Source organism: Carassius auratus, unplaced genomic scaffold (assembly GCF_003368295.1).
Source record: "Carassius auratus strain Wakin unplaced genomic scaffold, ASM336829v1 scaf_tig00009973, whole genome shotgun sequence".
NCBI classification, from domain to species: domain Eukaryota; kingdom Metazoa; phylum Chordata; class Actinopteri; order Cypriniformes; family Cyprinidae; genus Carassius; species Carassius auratus.
Window position 1 is genome coordinate 95464 of NW_020524092.1, and position 21952 is coordinate 117415.

General features: G+C 36.1%; 2 protein-coding genes across 2 annotated transcripts in view; both read left to right on the forward strand.

Moving 5' to 3' along the window:
* LOC113072709 (granzyme M-like) overlaps nt 1-20649 on the forward strand; it is a 42524-nt gene extending 21875 nt beyond the window's left edge. The window contains exons 2-3 of the mRNA XM_026245678.1: nt 20328-20478; nt 20610-20649. Coding sequence (XP_026101463.1) covers nt 20328-20478; nt 20610-20649 — 191 coding nt within the window. The remainder of the gene's footprint in view (nt 1-20327; nt 20479-20609) is intronic.
* Nucleotides 4610-6516, forward strand: LOC113072707 (complement factor D-like). Its single transcript, XM_026245676.1, has 5 exons — nt 4610-4685; nt 4783-4933; nt 5019-5157; nt 5982-6233; nt 6344-6516. The coding sequence occupies exons 1-5, from the start codon at nt 4628-4630 to the stop codon at nt 6500-6502; spliced, it is 759 nt and encodes a 252-aa protein (XP_026101461.1). The 5' UTR covers nt 4610-4627; the 3' UTR covers nt 6503-6516.
* Nucleotides 20650-21952: the final 1303 nt, after the last annotated feature.

The window sequence follows — 21952 nt, forward strand, 5'->3', positions numbered from 1 at the left end:
TCCTTTTGCATTTGAATTTCTGACGTCTACACGGAAACCTGTCAATCAAGTGACAGGGTGGGGCTATTTTATTGGGCCTGTTTGCATTGTGAAGTGACGTCACTCACAGTCGAAAGTAATAAACAATTATTAATAGACGATTTTGCGGAATGTTTTGAAAAACGGAAGTAATCGGTGAAATTGTGAAGGACATTTTGACACTCGCGCAGCAAGTTGACGACAGTTCATACGGTATAGATTTCCATTTACTCCGAAGCAATTTGGTTTTGGACAGGTTAAATGAGTTTGTGGCCTTGACGAACAAGCGTCCTCTGAATAAAAGCATCTGCCGCTAGGTGCACAAAGTGCCCTTTTGTCAAAGCAAAATTTAATCTAATTTTTTTGTAAAAACATGCCCTTTTGTGAATCCCAAATCTAAATATTAGTAAAATTGTCCAGTTTCAAGAGGTATACTCATCTTCTTGTCATTATCCCCACCTTATTGGACTCTGCTGGTAGGCTTGAGTACGAGCTTCAGGTGCAGGAGGAGCAAACTGACTATACTAGTCTATCCAAAGTTTCATCAGTTCAGAGAAGGGACATGAGGAGACGCTCTTTAGTGGATATGCTCGTCTCGGCTGGTGGAGATGGTATGTTTCAAGAATCATCAGGAATGCTTTTCTCTGGTAAAACAACTGCTGAGGATAAAATTGATGTAAACTGGACATAACATTAAATAACGCCAAGAGAGGAAAATAGCTGTTTTAACGTGGACCCTCTTGAATCAAACTATAGCACAGTTGAAATTATGTCTACAAAGTCCCTTCATGGTAGGTTCACACAGATCAGTCCTTGAAATGCTTCTTAGATAAGCAGCTCAGCTCCTTTCTCCATGAACAGGAAAACACCACTCCACAAAGGTTATCACCAAGTCTTTGACTAAACACCATCTTTAAAATCACCAATAAATCTGATAATGACTGTAACATAATGGTTTCTAAACACAATATCACAAAATTGCTTTTCTCAGGCTGACCAGTCAATACATATGCGCTGTCCTAAATGCATGTCTCAGAGCACTGACTGCTTCCACAGCCTCCAACATCAGCTGAAGCAACTTAATCCATCACAACTGGCTCATAACTTAAAAGGCGAGACCTATCGGCCACTCTGTGTGCTGCACTTCCTCCCATCAGTGTTAACAAATATGCAACTTATTGCTATATAATGACTTTCAGATCCTTAACAAATTTTCCAAGCACCTAGCGACAAGCAATGTCTTATGTATATAGAAATTAGGAATGTGGGAAGTCGTGGCCTAGTGGTTAGACAGTTCGACTCCTAACCCTAGGGTTGTGGGTTCAAGTCTTGGGCTGGCAATACCATGACTTAGGTGCCCTTCAGCAAGGCACTGAACCCCAAGCTGCTCCTCGGGCACCGCAGCATAAATGGCTACCCACTGTTCTGGTGTGTGTGTGTGTGTGTGTGTTCACTGCTGTTTGTGTGCACCTTGTATGGGTTAAATGCAGAGCACGAATTCTGAGTATGGGTCACCATACTTGTCTGAATGTCACGCCAATCTCTTTTTTTCATATTTGTCAAATAACATCTGGATTATAAATCAGAATTTAATAAAGCAATTTGGATACTATTTCACACTGATGTCAACGGAATATATGAACGGTTTATGCAGTGTGCTGTATTAAACCCACTGAGACAACACAGAGAGCAGAGAAGTAACAATAAGACGTTGACACTAGGTTGAATACAATTCAGGTAATGAATATGCAAAATGGCATTTAAGGTCAGCTAGAGATATTTAGCGACTCAAGAGCTTTAGCTACTTGCTGAAAATAGCTACTAACATGACTCCAAACTACTTGGAAATCAAACTGTGCTAAGCAATGATACATTTCCCATAACACCTGAGACTATTAAGCATGTAGACAGCAACGACTGCAACAGTAGGTTTCTAAAAAAGTTTAAGAACATCAAGAGGTACTGGTTCATTAATTTTTTTGCCTACAAGACGACCATTGGCACGGCACCCACATACCTGAACTCACTGGTTAAATCTTATGTGCTCTCCAGAAGTTTGCGCTCTGCAAGTGAACAACGTCTTGTGGTGCCATCCCAAAGAAGTTCAAAATCACTCTCACGGACCTTTTCCTGGACTGTGTCCAGCTGATGGAATGACCAGTCTTTACTCATTTTCAAGAAACATCTAAAGACTCATCTTTTTCGCCTGCACTTAACCAACTAATACTAGCACTTTTCCTTTTCTTGTCTTTTCATTTATTTAAAAAAAAAAAAAAACCTGGCTATGCGTTCTGTACTAGACTTACTGAGACTCGTCATGGCACTTGTATACTGTTGTTGTTCTCTTGTTGACCTGACTACTTCTATTGTTCTAATTTGAACATCGCTTTGGATAAAAGCGTCTGCTAAATGATTAAATGTAAATGTAAATGTAAAGCAACCATAAATAACCTGCTTCAATGACTGAAGCCTCATTGCGCTGACACAAATCATCAGCATGTGATTTGAGAGGATCATTAGAGATTACACCTGCTCTGTACTGCCTGCCTCCCTAGACCCACTGCAGTTTGCTTACAAAGGCAACTGAAACGTCATTGCACATTGTCCCCTTGGAATTATAAGGTTCTATCTGCACTCTGAGTAGTTTTGAGATATTGAGCTTCAAAGTTTTTGTGTTCCATTTGACTGTGTAGAAAGAACCTTATTGTTTTTTAAATAAAATGTACTATAATGTACATAACATATATCATCATAATTTAAATACGTTGACACAGAATAAAATATGTGAATAACTCATTTTTGACAAAAATGTCAGGTAGAACCTTATAAAACCAAGGGGACGACATGCCTTACACACTGCTTTCTCTCATCTAGACAAGTAAAACACATACAGTATGTGAGAATTCTGTTTGTAGACTACTATAGCGAATCAGCTCAAATGGGAAATATGAATAATTAATTATAATTAGTTATAATTAATTATAAATATTTAGATATGCTGTAAGCATTTACTTGACATCTCAGTCTCAACTGCCTTTCAATTCTAGAAAATTGTATTTCCTAGTTAAGGAAAATAACTTTCTTACTATACAATACTGCTTGTACTACTACTAGCATGGAGCAAAAATCTGCATGATTAGAAACTCCACGCACACGCATACAGTTGGCATAGGGAAAAAAGGTTAAAGCTTAAGCAGTAAATAGAAGAGAAATAAAAACATGAAGCTATGGTACAATTTGATATTCAGCAGATCTACAGCCTGAAGGAAACATCAGTTATTTGAGTTCAACCACACTTTTGTAAAAGGGTGCAAATTATACTTCATGTATCAGTTTTAAAAAGTTATGGTGCATCCACGTTTTTATTTCCAGCACACAACTGTTGAGGTGAGAGTAGGATCAGACTTGGAGCTGATGTTAATTTGCGTGTCATTTGCATAACGATATTTCCTAATAATATGTACACATCAAATGTTCTTTTAAACTCCGCTTCACAACTTATTTGTGCATATTAAAGATATTGTGAGTAATATTTACCAAGAAAGATGATTGTAAAACGCAGTTAATCCGATCAATGCACGCACAACCTCTGTACAATCAAAATGGATTCTCTGGTTGCACACACGCATTTCCATACACACGCGCAAGTGAATAGTATCGCGAGAAGAGAGGGATTTCTTAAAGAGTTTTTGTTTTACCATAGATGTAAAGATTTAGTCAACTAAAAATAATTATTTTAGTTTAAAGTGAATATTAACATTTGCTAACTGCTTTTAAATAAAAATATCTTTAAATCAGAGCCAGGGCTCAGGGCCTGATCCCATAGACAGATAGCTCAACCACTCAGCTGTTAATCTATAAAATTGTGCCTTGCTTCTGAGAAATAGCATTAAAGAAATTGCTAAACACATTTCTGTGGGTGAGTCTGTGGGTATGTGTGTTTGTACTGAGAAGGAGATCAGAAAAAATATTTTTAAATAAATAATATAAATAATAATATTTTATAATATATATATATATATATATATATATATATATATATATATATATATATATATATATATATATATATATATATATATATATATATATATATATAATGGAAGTAATTTGTCATTTATATCCTTGTTATATATATGTCATATTTATTTGTTTGATCAGTGTCTTTTTGATTTGTTTGCTGTGGCAAAGCTCTTTGAAACAACTAAAATAAAATCATAGAAAAAAAAAATAGCCACATATGTGCTAAAAGAGTTTTCTTATTTTCCGTGACATAAGAAAGAGTAGAGAGAAATCTGTCCTCATTAATGAACATCCCGCATTATGCATCAACAAATCTTGGCCTTTTTTTTTTTTAAAGAAACAAAAAATCTTACTGTTCTATTATGACCTGTACATTATTAAAGAATCAAAATGCATGCATTTTTTATTTTTTTTTGTAAATCTTTAGTCTGAAGGTAAGACCGGAAGTATTAAGAGGAACAATATCTTTTCATCACTGTGTTGCTCATATTGCAAAAAAACAGAACTTGGTGAACTCAGTCTCTCCGCCCACTATCAAACTATATATACAGTGATTTCCAGTGAGAGCTCATTGATTGTCTTCATCATGACCATCATCTCTCTGCTCCTGCTGGTCTCTCTGCTGCCACACATGACCTTCACTGGTGAGACTGATTAAAAAACAGCACATTATTCAAATGTTTTAAGAACATTACATTTTTATTTACTGAAGAAGCTGATTTGGCACTATCTCTCTCTCAGATCATGTGAATGTGGGTATAGTGAACGGCACAGAAGCAAAACCCCACTCCAGACCTTACATGGTTTCTGTTCAGTTGAATAAGAAACACATCTGTGGTGGATTCCTCATTTCTGATGAGTTTGTGTTGACTGCTGGTCATTGCAGGGAAGGGTGAGGGTTTGTGTAGTTACAATAATTTTGTGACTGCTGTGCATTGTATGATGTAACTGAGCATCATGACTTTCTCTTTCAACAGGACTCAGATTCTGACGGTTGTGATTGGTGCTCATGACTTAAGGAACAGTAAGAATTCAGATCGTATCGGAGTGAATTCCTACATAAAACATCCAAGTTATATAACTGATCCTCCTCAGAATGGCATCATGCTTTTGAGGGTAAAAACTTGTATTACATTTAGCTGTTGACAACTTCACAAACATCACTATAATCAGCAGAAGTTCAATTTTATAAAAGAAGATTAAATTAGTTTATACCACGGGGCTGATGAATGCTTTAATCTGATTGGCTGATGAACGTTCTAAGCTGTGCAATGATTTTCTGGGAAATGTATGGAGAACGTAGTTCCAGGCAGCTCTCTTGACCGCACAAAAAGGTGTTGTCAGCGCTGACCTGATGATTTTATCTGTTAGCCTATATAGTGTACCAACTTAAAGGCTACACATGACATTTCTTACTAGCGAGGAGACAGCGCTGTCTAGAGACGCTGCGGAAGAAGAGTGTTTATAGACGCACAGAGGTACGCTAGCCTAATTCACACAAGCTCTCTCTTTTTTTTCTCTCTTTCTCTCTCTCTCTCTCTCTCTCTCTCTCTGCGTCTCTGTTTCTCTCACTCTCTTTCTAATGACTTCATTAATAACTGCATTAGAATGATATCAACGGCTCAAGCCTCCATTATCAGCTTTAAAATTATGTTTTGGAACTAGCAAAAGAGGCGTTGTATGAGATGCGGAAGAAATAATCCTACTCACAATAGCGATTAAAAAACCCCCGGATGAATCCCTTTAAATAAATCATCGGATCGATTTATTAAGGTGTGGTGACCATAGTATAAGTGGAATAATTGCCTCCGGGCCGTTGAACTATTAGAAAAATTATGCACACCTGAGGTGTAAAGGCATCACCACCTCGGGTGTGCATTATTTAATTCAACGTCAATTATTCCTTACTTATTTATAACAGTTGTGTTTTTGAATTACAGTTACAGGAAAAAGTCAACGTAAATAACTATGTTAACTGGATACCGTTACCAAAAGATGGGGGAGATGTCGAAGCAGATACTATCTGTAGTGTTGCAGGCTGGGGACAACTGGAGACTAACGGCCAAAACAGCAATCGTCTAATGGAGGCAAGCGTGTATATACTGAATAACACACAATGTGAAAAAAAATGGGGAACAATCTACTCCATCTCAATGATGATGTGCACACGTGGCCATGGTGGATCCTGCCGTGTACGTACAAAAGATGATTCACAGAACTGATTGTGTTAATTAGTGAACTGAGTGTCAATAGATAGAGTATTTGGCATTTTAGTGATGTGTTGTTCTGGGTTTCTTCACAGTATGACTCAGGAGGTCCTTTGGTTTGTGGAGACATTGCAGTTGGCATCACAGAATTTGGATCTAATCTTCAGTGCAATTCACCTCAGCTTCCAAATGTGTATACTAAGATTTCAGCATATATTCAATGGATCAACAGCATAATTAAAAATGTAAAGTGAGATAAGTTCTTGAATTCCTCTGTATAACCTCTTTCAGTAAAAGTATAATCTGGCAATCATCAATCATTTAAAGTGTCTTTATTGCCACATACATACATATACATGCATACTGTACACACATATACACTGGACACACACACATACAGAAGTGTTGCAAATATAGACTTGTATATATTTTTTTACGTTTTCAAATTGATTTGTAAATTTGGATGTATTGCACTGCATGTAAAATGCATAAATTGAATGTGGCTACACTAGAATCTTTGTAAGTTTTTCACAATTTTAGCAGATTTTAATGTGCCCCTGTTATGCTATTAGGAAGGATCATAATTTAAATTTACAGTAAATTTCACATTAGTCTCTAATTTGTTCCCCCTGTTTTTCTTTACGATGAGACAAAACCAATAAAACCCATAATAAACGAGGCATTTGTTGCATCCAGTGGGGACATAATTACTATAATGACTTATACTGTGTTTTTACACATTGTGTTGTGTATCGCGCCCAGTGGTGTCAAAAGTATTGGCATTCATTACTCAAGTAGAAGTATAGATACTAGGGATTAAAAAGACTTTTGTAGAAGTTGAAGTATCAACTCAAGGTTTTTACTCAAGTAAAAGTGTAAAAGTACTGGTTTAAAAACTACTTAAAGTATAAAAGTAAAAGTAATGTAAGGAAAAAAAAATGCCATTAAGAACAAAAGCTTAGGCCGCGCCTAAAAAAATTTGGGATGCACTAGGCTACCTGTTTCAGCCGCATATATGCCCATTGAAAATTAACGCACTTTAGTACAATGCAAATTCATTAAAAGACTAGAGATATGATTACTAGTTGCCTATAAGTATTGTTATGGTGCAAAAAGTCAAACTTCAGAGGCATGTCATCAATAACCTTTAATGGAATATAAATGTACATCCAAGCTTAGCTGCAGGAATCTGCGAGGGCAAATTGCAGGCTTAGTAATGATTAACAAACTACCTCAACTACCTTGAACTCGCTACCAAACTACCTACAGTAGCTTAATTTGTGGAGGACGAAGAGAAAGCACCCATTTGGGAAATGTGCCTTTTCGATACTTTTATAATGGTACGGGCGCCTAAACGGTGCCTGAACCAATACTTAAAAAAAAAAAAAAAAAAAAAAAACTATGGATAACATTAAAGAACATTACAAATATTTAAAATAAATCCATAGCTTTCCTACGCTCCTTGGATGCTCTCATTTCTCAAGATGTGCTCCCCTTAATCTAAGGCTAATAAATGTATTTCACAATCTGGGTCATTATTTAATACAACACCACACATAATTATTCTACTGTATCTCTGTCACTCACTCTGATATTTAGTTAAGATGAGTGCTGTCTGTCACTGTCTTTAATCAGTTCTGTGAATTACTGGATGGCCATTCTTTGTAAAGTAGCAACAATGTCGTTTGTAAAGTACAGTACTGTGCAAAAGTCTTAGGCACATTAGTATTTTCACCCCAAAAAAGGGTTTTAAGCCAGTTATTTATATCTTTTGCTGTAGTGTGTCAGAAGGAAATATCAGTTTGCCATTAATTTTCATAATAATCTAGTGCGATTTTGAATGCACGAACAGTCTGACAATGGCAAAATGAATTTTTGGAAATGTAAACTGATATTTTATACGGACACACTACAGACTATAAATAACTGGCCGAAAACCATTCTTTTAAGTGAAAATACTAACATGCCTAAGACTTTTGCACAGTAGTGTATGTATAAAGTACGTATGATTAAATTAAGTATATTTAAATAAGTGTAATTAAAGTATGTGTTCGTTCATATGTGTCAAGGGATAGATTTTCGCTGGAGGAAACACCTGTGGTGTGACAAGCGAAAACTTTATTTAAATTCATTTAAAATGGACAGTGGCAAAGTGGAAAACTGTTCTGTGGTCAGACGATTCAAAATTTGAAGTTATTTTTTGGAAAACTGGGACGCCATGTCATCCGGACCAAAGAGTACAAGGACAACCCAAGTTGTTACCGGCGCTCAGTTCAGAAGCCTGCATTTCTGATGGAATGGGGTTGCATGAGTGCGTGTGGCATGGGCAGCTTACACATCTGGAAAGGCACCATCAATACTGAAAGGTATATCCAAGTTCTAGAACAACATATGCTTCAATCCAGACATCGTCTCTTTCAGGGAAGACCTTGGATTTTCCAACATGGCAATGCCAGACAACATACTGCATCAATTACAACATCATGGCTGCGTAGAAGAAAGATCCAGGTTTTGAAATGACCAGCCTGCAGTCCAGATCTTTCACCCATAGAAAATATTTGGCACATCATAAAGAGGATGATGCGACAAAGAAGACCTAAGACAGATAAGCAACTAGAAGCCTGTACTAGACAAGAATGGGACAACATTCCTATTCCAAAACTTGAGCAACTTGTCTCCTCAGTCGCCAGACGTTTGGAGACATGGCCTTGCCCCAACTTTTTTGAGATATGTTGAGGACATGAAATGTAAAATATTTATTTAAAATAATTTATTTTTCCCTTAAAATGATACATTTTGTCAGTTTAAACATTTTATATGTCATCTATGTTGTGTTCTGAATACAATATTGAAATTTGAAACTTCCACATCATTGCATTCTGTTTTTATTCACAAATTGTAAAGGGTCTCAACTTTTTTGGAATCGGTTTTGTAATCCCATGTGCATGATTCCATTCAAATCTGGTGAATTTAGGTCAGAGTTTTAGCTGGAACTCAGTGGTGCTCTCTGCTGGTAGGGAATCATAAGTTGGTGGCTTGAACACTTCTATTGGCTTCACTGCCTGTCGGCAGTTTAGAACACAATGAGCAATCCAGTCATTATATATAGATCACTGACTCTAGTCCTTTGCCACGTCACAAATTGTGACATCAATGCAATGTAGATTTTAAACCCGGAAGATGAAAATAGCGCAAAAAGGCTTTTGCCCTTTTTTTTCTTTTTTTTTACCAGTTTCCTCCAAAAGTTACAGTTATTAGATTCTAAAATTGTCTTCTATGATGTGTAACACACACTCCTCTGCTAAAATCTTAGGAAAAGTAGTCTCAGGTTTCATGACCCTTTAAGGCGCAATTCTGCCACCTGGGAGGTCAGCCAAGTACTGGTGCTGGAGTATTTGAGTGTTTTGTTATCATAAGAGTCCTGTTCATTTTAAATATTGTGGTTATCGCCAATACCGGTATATCGTCATACCCTAACTTAACATTATATTGACATTTCACGATTTGAATATCATAATATTAAAATATGGAATATTCTGAATATTTGGTGATCGTCAGTACCAGTATATTGCAACACCCCTAGCACTGTCATATCTGACTATATGGCATATAGCCTATAAAATGCTCTTTTAATATTATTTTTATATTTTGGAAGGGGTCAAATTTCCATATGTGGCTTCAAGAACCAGATGCATTTATACTTGTCCAGTTTAGTCTGGAATCTGGCCCAGACCACCTATTGACGTGGTTTGAGCGATCAGATTTAAATGTGTCTTGAAAGTGTTTCGGAGGGCATTTACACCTGGTCTTTTCATGTTCGGATAGCCCTACTGGTCTGTGTACATTTTGATTTGTTTTTCAGTTTGAAATGAAATAAGGTGAAATGAGAAAATTAGTTTTTACATTTTTTTCATTTGTTCAAAACAATAAAAAAAAATTGCTCGATTTCCTTTTTATGACACGCCTCTTTCTGATGATTGGTCAACCAAATCGGAGGCCATGGTGTCATCATCAGTTCGTTCAACAAAATAATCTGCTGCTGTAAGGGATAGGTCCTAGATCAGGCTTTCTTTTGTGTAACCTTGTGTAACGTTTTGCAGAAATATTTATTCCAGAAATTTTAATCAGCCTTTTTAATTTAGCAGTGCACGTTGTTAAATCTGTATGGTTAAGCTGCACTACCCATAGACAGCGCAGAACGGATAAGAAGCGGAATAAATAGAATAGACTTAGGGGGATCCCCCAGATATTTTTCAGTAAAAAATTTTAAAAAGCTTTTAAAAGCTAGTTCATGCATTTATGACCTCTAGACTGGTCTATTGTAATGCACTTCTTGGTGGTTGTCCAGCATCTTTAATAAACAAGCTACAGGTAGTCCAAAATGCAGCAGCTAGATTCCTTACCAGGTCAAGAAAATATGAGCATAATACCACAATTTTACAGTCTCTGCACTGGCTACCTATTAAGTTCCTTATCAGTTACAAATTATTATTACTTATCTATAAGGCCTTAAATGGTTTAGGTCCTGTGTACCTAACTAGCCTTCTATCACGTTGCAATCCATCACGCTCCCTAAGGTCACAAAACACTGGACTTTTGGTAGTTCCTAGTATAGCAAAGTCCTCTAAAGGAGATAGAGCTTTTTCACATTTGGCTCCCAAACTCTGGAATAGCCTTCCTGATAATGTTCGGGGTTCAGACACACTCTCTCTGTTTAAATCTAGATTAAAAACGCATCTCTTTCCCCAAGCATTCTAATAATGTATCTTAAATTGTGAGTGTAGTTGCATCTAATCAAATGTGCATTTTTATTCTTTAGCTTGGGTTAAACTAATTAATTTTACTTTGTTGGAACAGCAGCTATGCTAACGATGTCTCTATTTGTTTCTATGTTTTGCCACGGGATTTACATCCTGTAGGATTTACACAAGCTCCAGTCTGGATCCAGAACACCTGAGAAGAGATGATGCTGACCCTCAGAGGACCTCAGATGATGCTAACCCTGAATCAACAAACAGGACTAGCAAATATTGCTACAAGTGTGACTTCATCATATAATAATTATTAATTATTAATAATATTAATAATGTTCATCATCTGGCTGACTACGTCTTGCATTAATGTTTCTACAAATCCTGTCATACGTGCACAAACTGACAGTAACCACTTTTAAGCTATTACTAAATATTGTAGAAACATAATTTTCTGTAAAGTTGCTTTGTAACGATTCATATTGTAAAAAGCGCTATACAAATAAACTTGAATTGAATTGAACAACTATAATCACCAAAATAGTATTTAATAAATAATAATATGAAATAAATAACATCAGCCATTATAAACATTGCTATGCAATTCAGTCAAAAGTACAAAGACAGCGCTCTAAAATACAGCATTAAATATAGAATATAACATTTTGAGACTTTGTCTTCAGCCAAAACCATTTTGCTCTGGGACAAATAATAGATTGATGAGAGCAAAGCGAGTTCAAATAGAGTTTTGACAAAAAAAAGGTTTTATAAAAAAATAAAACTCACATATTTCAGCCTCTAAATCATTTTTATAAAAGTCAAAAAGTGAAACTTACTGACATTACAATGCACATTATCTTTTATTATTAATAGTATGCAGTCTGATTTTTCCCGTTGTGTCTGTCGTTGCTATGTAACCATGCAGCTTTACAGGTGGGAGCTTTACAGGAGGTATGGCTTATGTAAATGAGATGTAATGAGATGTAAATGAGACTCCAAAGACTTGCAAGATGACCCGATGAAAGGAGGAAAACCATTTCAATGCAGTGTGTAAAAAGAACACTAGACAAGTATGGCCTTCATGTTGAGACATCTTGTAGAATACCACTCTTGATCAAGAAGAACAAAAGGCCAACTTGATAAAATACATTTGTGTAGACCTGTGAAGCTTTGCAAGAATGTTGTATGGAGTGATGTGACCAAACAGGAACTTTTTGGGCCCATTGAAGCAGAATAACACCATCTCCATCATCAAACTTGGTGGTGGATCAGTCCTGTTATGGTGTTGCTTTACTGTAGCAGGAAGTGGAAGTCATGACTGTATGAAGGACATCATGGATTCTTTGAAGTATCAGGCCATTTTGACAAGAATTGTGATGCCTTTGGTGCAAAAACCAAAAGATTATTAGTGGTCTGGAAGCTTTTTCAGGCAAGGAATGGGCCAGAAACTTCTAAACATTTACAGACAGCGTTTATTGGTGATTTTAAAGAATAAAATATTCTACACAAAAGCGGTTGAATAATTTTGATCATGAATATTTAGAACCAATTTGAATTTTATCATGATTCATCAATGTTCCATTCTCAGAATCACTCTAAAGTGTATTAACAAACTTTCTCTAATACTTTACTGATGCCTTTGTTGAATTGTTTTCATAAAATGTTGTTCTCCACAGCACAATGTCTTGCAGGTCAAGGGGGTCGAATAATTTTGATTACAACGGTAAATGTTTAAAAACATTTAAATTGAAATACATGAGTTGCAAAATATTACACCAAGTAGCATGTCCAATGATATTATACCTAAAATTCCAACACAAGAAAGTGTCAGAAAATGTGAGTCTTGGTGCATGTGCAATAGTTTACTGTTCATTGAACAAGAATAAAAAAAAAAAAAAAGATTTTTAACACTTTCCAACATGTATTACTTTTCAAATGATCTTTAATAAAAGCGTAAACTTCACATTTCAGCCTTTAAATAAAGAAAAGGTATATGTCAAAATTTGAATTGCTTAATAAACCTCCATGATCACAACAGTATTGGTATGAAGAACACTTCCTTTAGGTCAGCAGTTCTCAATTCCAGTGCTCGTGTCCCCCAGATCTGCATATTTCACACGTCTCTCTTCGTTAACACACCTGATTCAGATAATCAGCTCGTTAGAAGCAAGCTCAGTGAATTAACTGTTCACATTGACATGGTCCCTATACAGTGTTCCTTGCTTCCTACTCTGTTGAAGTATACCTCACTTCCGAACATTCATTTACAGAATTTGTGCTGTGCAGTGTCTTCACACATGGACATTTAAATTTGCAGTATTTGAGTATGTGAGCGGAGTGGAGCAGCAAAAAATTTCCCTCTATGCTCCAAGCATTCAAAAATCACTCCGCTCCTGGTTCACCATTTCCCACTCCCCACGAAACTCCTCAATCCACTGATCAGAAACACAGCTCCGCAGCTAAATTATTTCACTAAAAAAAAAAAAAAAAATCTGATTAGTTCAGAAATTATTTTAAATGAAAAATACATGCATAATACTAGAAGAATAGTTTTAACATGGTTTATTGGAACACTACAATAAGCCCAAGTCCATATTAAATGATTAATTGACTGTTCTTAAAGGGACAATAAGTAACTTTTTAGGTATTTTATTATCTAAAATCAATATTTTTATTCATAAATATGCCCTCAATGGTGTACAAATACCTATGCCAATGTTTAAACTAATCCTTGTAAATGAAGAATTTATTATCTTTATATACATGGGACGGGTAGGTCGACGGAGGCTTCCATGTAGTTCCGCCATCTTGCAAAACTATAATAGCAGAGAGGGACAAAAAGTACTAAGCCAACGCGTTTCCACAGCGCGTTTTCGGTCAGAGCCAGAAACGCAGGTGCTTAGCAGTGAGAGGCGCTTGAAACTGCACCGGCAAGTTTAAAAGTCTGGATTGCATTCTTATTATGGACCATACATATGCCGCGCCACAGGAGAAGAAAACATAGTCGCCAAAACAGTCAAAAATAGAACGTAAAAGGAAACGTGACCGTAGATTACAGAAAACAAGAGTTAATGTCGGGGAAGCTTTTTCTAGGTGGAAAGAGCTAATGCTTGATAAGGATTTCAAAAGAGACGCTGAAGTGGCCAGTTTTCTTCTCGACAGTTAAGTCAGTGTTACAATCTACATTATAATATTTTTTTATATCTAACAATGCACATAATTCAGAAAATATAACGAATAAAGAAGACATAACTACTAATTACAATATTTCATGTTTTCCACAGTCAGTAATTCATACTGTAACATTCGTTTGTTAGTTGTCATGTTGCAGTTTGTTTGAAATAACACACCTGTTCACCTGAAGGAAAACTCGACGAAGTGCTATTAGAAGACATCCTGTCAAAGCTTTTTGGTACATATCGCCTAACGTAGATGCAACGCGCATTTGAAAAAGCGAGGCGCTGGAGAGCAAAATTAGTTTGAATGCAAAATACAATTTCACCACTAGATGGGAGTAATTCCTACTCACTGTCCCTTTAAAAACGTCTCTCTACTATGGCAGAGCTGAGGGTAGTCACTTCAGAAACAGGGAGAATATGCTGTAACTTTTCAGTTTTTTTTTTTTTCATTCCTAAATATATGCACGCAATCTCTATGCTACTTTATGTGCAAGCTTGTGTGCTCTGTCCATGTGCAGCAATGTAGCAGCAAATTTGTGTCAAGCTGAGATTAACAAACTGTACAACTTATAACATGCTTTAACCTCACCCACGTGCAAATCATTCCTGAAGACAGTCAAAACCTTCAGAGGTAAATTCATATAATTAATAAATTCATACAATCATTTGAATAATTCCCTTAACACTCTTTTCTGCACAACCTCCCAACTTTTCCGCCCTATTTCGACTCAAACCGAAACTACTCTGCTCTGCACACCTGAGCTATGTTACAATTTTATATTCAGCAGATCTACAGCCTGAAGGAAACATCAGTTTCTTAGTTCAAATACACCTTTGTAAAAGGGTGCAAATGATACTTAATATATCAATTAATAAAACTGGAGCCCTATTTTAACGATCTTAATGCAAAGTGTAGAGCGCACGATGCAGGTGCACTCAGGGCGTGTCCAAATCCACTTTTGCTATTTTAACAACGGAAAAAACGGCCTGTGCACCGCCGGGCACTTTTTTGGAATGGGTTGTCCCTATTCTCTTAATGCGTAATGGGCGTAACGTTCAGTAAACCAATCAGAGTGTCATCTCCCATTCCCTTTAAGAGCGAATGCGCTCGCGCCATTGCTGATCACTATTTACATGGCGGAATTTGTTGGTGGAAAAGCTGAATGTTTATCAAGGGAAGAAACAGTCATGAGTCAGTTAATATATATGTGTGTGTATTGACACGATTGTTCAATTAATTAGCCAATTTCATTAATCATTATAAGTAGTAATAGGCTGAATTGGAAATAAGTAGCCTAATTCTAATACACGCAATCCATCAATACATTTTTATATTTATTAAATTTTTTATATTTATGTAGCATACACAATAATATTCTTTTACACTGTAATCCTATTATTTTTAATATTTGGCATGATTGTGTGATGCGCATCCCTGTATGTAATAAGCAAAGTCAACCTGCACTGTGGACCTGCCCAGAGGCACATTTTCTACCAAGTGCTCTTTAAATAACCAAAAAATATTGAGCCATTGACTTTAGGGGCAGTCTATTTTCAGCTCCTTAAAATAGCAATATGCCAGCAATGTGCCTGAACACATCTCTTTTTTAGACCATCACATCCATGGGTGCAGAAATGGGCGCAGATGCAGTTGCTAATTAAACGACGTGGCACTGGACGGGAAAATGCGAATGGTGCCAGACTGAAACTAGCAAATACACTTGCGCTGTGCCTTGCGTCGAATTGCACCAGGTGTATGATAGGGCCCTGGTACTTGCACATCTTGCCGGTTCGAAAGAGAGTCCTGATGCACCTTGGAGTTCCAGTAGGTTGGTTGAAGTTAATTGATGAGAAAGAACCATTTCGAACTTGATGAATGGAAAGACAAAGCTGAAAGGCCTGGCAGAAAAACTTCTGTATAAAGTATACAGAAGAGTTCTAGCTCACATTCATATTTTCTCAGTATCTAACAAAACCGCATACTGGCATATGTTGGAGACCACGCCCACACCAGATCACATCTTCTTAGAAGATTCACGCCTCTCAGGATAGGCTTGTCCAATGAGAAAGGCTGAAATTCCAAAGTGGGAAGGTTTGAAATACTGGAGAGTTTTACAGCCCTTTGTCTGAGAGCATGGTTATTTGGGTGTTAGGTGTTGGTGGAAAATTACTAAAGATTCTTAGAATACTAACATATGTACCAACATATAACATACCCTCTCATTTAGATCATCAGAAGATGAATTCATTGATACTAAACATGGTAAGATTACACGAATGAGTAGTTCCATCATTAGCATGCATAAAACAGCAAAAAATACAAAATATAAAAGACAATATACAACATATACCTCGAGTATATGTGTGTTCATTCAAAGAAAGGTTTTCCTATTAATTCATTAGAGAAGAGTACATTTTTATGGGCATTATGTGTCTGTTTATGAGAGACTTGAGTTAAGGGCCCACATTCCTTTGAGCCATAACACTGGTGTTATCAGATGATTTGTCTTTAGCTGCCATGGAAACAGGGGCCTGGTCTGCCTTTTGAGGTGTTAGTTTCATTTCGGGGAAGGGTCCATAGACCCTCATATTTGTGTCACAGTGTCTGGTCTGTGTATCCCTGGGTGTCCATTAGTAGTCTCACTTCCCCATATAGTCACCCCACTGCAGGAAGTGCATTTCCCACAAGCCTTTGTCCGAATCATCAATGTTAATTGCACACCTGTTAATTGCACGCAGTTGTTCCCACTTTCATTGTTTTCACCTGTCCATTGTTGTGGCAAAAACAATTACTAACAAATAGCATCTCAGTGTAAGAGGCAAGGAATCAAATTATATTTAAGGAAAGAAGTTTATTTTCCTTAAATAGGTGCGTTCACTGTTTCAGCAACTACCCTGAAACACAACAGACCTGAATCACACTGAAAACAGACAGCCTTATTATACTGTTATCACCCCCACTTTTTACAAGGCTCCTTCTTTGTAAATTTCCACTTAACCCAGTAAACTCAGAAAACACTATGGTCCTTCGAACCCCCTGGGCTTTTATTATCTTCACACCCGTGAGGTCAAAGGTCTTTATTTATGGCTAAGCCCTCTGTCTTTCCTGAGTAAATTACCCGCTCTAAAGACCTCAAAAGCTATTTGTTTTACTGTGTGATGTCTAAGTTGCATTCCAGGTGACATACATACATATTGAGAGAGAAACACAAGTTAAATCAAAAGGAAAAAATAAAAATATATAAAAACCCACACAATGTCTAAGAAAGTAAATACAACACTATATATACTGATTTTTTCTATCAGTTTCATGGAGTCCTTGGTTTATGTCACCCTTCCTTTTCGTGTTAATGTTTTTTATGTTTCTTGTTTTCGACTGCCTTTCTGATATTGACCTTTTGCCTGATTGGATATAGATTTTTGGATTCCCCTTTTAAAAAACTGCAACTGGATCTCTCTGTTTGTGTGTGCGTTAGTTACAATTTGGCCATTTGGTAAGTTTAAGGGGATGTTAGAGATTATTTGTTAAATATTACCAATAGATGTGTGTCTGATTGATCCAAATGCTACATCCGGTTGCAGTGTTATCGTGTAGACAGCAAAACCAGAGTATTTTGGCCTGGGACATTGCAGCCTACACTGTTATCTCCACCTACTGGAAACTTTTTCAGGCTTCTGATTGGCCAGCATGGCTTTACGGTTGAGATAACATCACCACCTGTTGGTTTGGCATGCTCTTGACATAGCATGCATTTCCATTTTCATGTGGACAGAGATTTTTATTTTATTTTTTAATGAAAAGCATGTTACTGACACCACAAAGTGAGAAAAAAGACTTTTAGGATGTTCTGATGAGTTTTTAATGGGTGCGGCACATTGCAAGTAAGACTTCAGTTTAGTCTGCAATGATGATGAGCTAAAAGCATAATATCATAATTTTAAAGCATATATAATAGTGGTATTGTTAATTATAGTAATAAGATCTTCTTGTCTGTTAGAAATGGGAACTCAAAGTATGGTTAGTGCACATAAGCTAAAAAAGAAAGAAGGGTATGTCTGCATTGGTGTTAAGTCCTACCACAAGCACTCAGACTTTAACATTCACATTTTGAAAAATGACATTATGCTTTTGAGGGTAAAAGTAGGTCTAATTGACTCTTATTAAATTATTAATTCAGATTCAGTCTGAATTTTAAAGATGATAATGTTACTGTGTTACAGCTATAGAAAGAAGGTTGTCAATTAGAGACCATCAGTAGTAAGAAGTATCACTTAAGTCATGTGTTGATGTGTCATGTGTTTGATCTGTGTTTCTCCTCAGGGGGATTCAGGACCTCCCTTGGTTTGGTTGATGACCCAAAAGTCTGTAATAGTTGTAAATGACCTGAGGTTTATACAAAGATTTCAGCATATCTTCCATGGATCCACTCCATAATTGTAATAAGTGATTTTTGTATTGAGAAAGGATGACGTAGTTGTTTAAATGTTCAATAAACAAAATGTGTGTTAAGCACCAACACGTTTAAGATTTCCTCATTATTGCAGCGCTATAAAATAGTAGTAGGCTAATAAGGACTCAAATAAAATAAAAAATTATAGGTTTCTGGAAACCTGTTTGCTTTGACCTCCATATATGGTGTTATTGTAATTATGTTTTGCATAAATTCGTAATCACAAGCATCTTAAAAGACATTTTCTAAATGTATATTTAAGAAATCAATAAAGGTGTATTGCAGATGAGCAAAAATAGGTATTCCAGATGTAAACGCAAATCTAATAGTCATCTCTAAGATGTAAGTCTATCAGGTAATGATTTTTATGGTGGATTTTTGTCTGCCTTTAAAAGCAGAAGATGTTGTTTATGGGCCACAACCTGTAACTATGTTTCATTATTTGTTGATGTGCGCTGCATGAATTCTCTCTTAAAGGGATATTTCACCAAATTTTCACCTGTAATTAATTATTCACCTTCATTTCATACCAAACCCATAAGGCATCTGTATATATACAGAACAAAAATTAAGACATTTGTGATCAAATCTGAGAGCTGTCTGACTCTTCCATAGACCGTAAGGTTACTTCCACGATCAAGGGTATTTTTGTTTTCTTTGCACACAATAAAAGTAATTAATGACAGAATATAGATTTTTGGGTTAACAATCCCTATTATATAGGCTTAAACTCTAAATTACCATCCCCCCCCCCCCCACACACACACTTTCCCTTTAGAGCCTTTCAATTACTTGACTTGGCGCATACCTCATAAAATATCACAATAACTTAAAGCTTTGATGGAGACAATTATGAGACCTCCAGAGAGTTTAGCTTAAGGAAAACATTGAGCACAATGTGTGATGTTATTGAGATCTCTTCTGAACTTAGATTTAAACTGTTTCAGATCAAATTAATCTTGATAATGTCAGATAACTTTGATAGAAAGGTATGCAATGGATTACAAACAACCAAAAATTCAGACAACTGTTAGTATGACACTATGTAATATAATACTTAATTTTTTATCAGTCTGTGGTGTAAAAAGGTCACATTAGTAATTAAACAAAAATCACAATATATGGTCAGGTCAAAGTGTCTGAATAATTTTTGGTAAATTTTACTGGTAGTCCACTGTATATAGAATGTATGTATATATATGTAAGAAAACTCAACTATCAATATCAACAAACAGTATCAACAAATATAATATGGTGCAGTTATAAAAATATTACTTGACCTTTAACTTGAGACGTTAATGTGACACAGTAGGAATGAAAATACTATGTGTGTGGTCCGACATCCACAGCCACATGCACACATATATATCTTACATTTTGTATGTTGCGGTTTCAGATAAAAGTGGATGCAGATGACAAGAACACAAGTAATATCTTCTTACCATCAGTGTTACTGACACCACAAGCTGAGAAAAAAAGGCTTGCAGGCAGCTCAGTGTCTCCACCCATCCTCACATTTATATAGTGTTTTGTCAGTAAGAGCTCACTGTCTTCATGATGATCATCATCTCTCTGCTCCTGCTGGCCTCTCTGCTGCCACACCTGACCTTCACCGGTGAGAATGATTGTATATACAGCACATTAGCTATATTAACTTGTATAACAGAATAAGCTCACTAATAGTTCTCTCTCTCTCAGCTCGTGTGAATGTGGGTATAGTGAATGGCAAAGAAGCAAAACCCCACTCCAGACCTTACATGGTTTCTCTTCAGAATCGTTTTAAACATACCTGTGGTGGATTCCTCATCTCTGATGAGTTTGTCATGACTGCTGCTCATTGCTGGAAAGGGTAAGAGTTTTAATTTTTTTTGGTTTGTTTTTCAGTCTAAACGGCAATGTTGAGTTAAAACTGACAAAAATGACTGGAGTACAACAAGACAATGTTTTGGATTACATAAATACACATTTCTCTTTCAACAGATATCCAGAGATTCTGACGGTTGTGGTTGGTGCCTCATGACTTCAGGAAGAGTGAGGATTCATACCGTGTCGAAGTGAAGTCTTACATCTCACATCCCACACTATACATTCTGTTCGCGTCAGAATGACATCATGCTTTTGAGGGTAATGACCTGTAAACATTGTTTTAAATAATCTCTGATCAGAAAACAGTGGAATAAACCTGACTTATCTATGTTTGAATTTCTATTCAGAAATATATTTTAAGAGGCAATTGTAAATAATAATAAAAATACAAATAAAAATAAACACTGGCACTTATCTCAAAAACAGCAGAATAATACATTTCAGTCTTATAAAATATGATTAAATCTCCTAATAATGGTTGTGTTTTTGAGTTACAGCTACAGGAAAAGGTCAAACCAAATAACTATGTTAACTGGATATCATTACCGAAGGAAGGAGATGTTTAGTGGAGGCACTCTCTGTAGTGTTGCAGGCTGGGGGAAGAAAGGAGATTAATGACATATTGAGCAATCGGCTACTGGAGGCAAACACGACTACAGAAAACCACGAAGAGTGTCAACGTAAATGGGAATCCAAGTTTTTGGCCTCGCAGATGATCTGTGCACATGGTCGTGGAGGATCCTGCAGAGTATGTACAAAACATTTACAGATTTTATGTTAATATATGAACTGGTTTCACTAGTGATTTTCTGATCTTTGTTTCTTAAAAGGGAGATTCAGGAGGTCCTTTGGTTTGTGGAAACACTGCAGTTGGTGTGACATGTTTTGGGTCCAGAATAAAATGCAATTCAGCTGTGCATCCTAATGTCTATACTAAGATTTCAGCATATCTTCCATGGATTCACCAAATTATTAGAAATATTAAGTGAATTAATAAAAAAATTAAAGGAAGATTTTATTTTTTTTTAATTATTGTGAAAATCTCTCAATAAAAATGTCAAATGGCAATCAATCAGTTGAAGTGTCCTCATTGTCACAATCATATATAAAAATGTCCAAGAAGTCCAAAGTCATTTCAAATTAGTTCACTTGGTTGCCATCTTGGTGATGCTATTTCCAGTCGAAACAATACAAAATAACAAATAATAAACTGGTCAATCAACCTCTGTAATTTGTTTAACTCACTACTAGAGAAAGCAAATTTGTGAAAACTTGCAAAACGACAAAAATGTTTGTAACTGTAAAAGAAAGACAATTAGCCTACTGACTTTTGTTGTATTATTCCCAATACTATGTTGATGAAACATGTCTTGATTAATAAAATATAAAAAAGCTCTATTTTTAGTAAAAAAAAAAAAAAAAAAAAAAATCATGTTTTGTCCTGTTTAAACATTTCT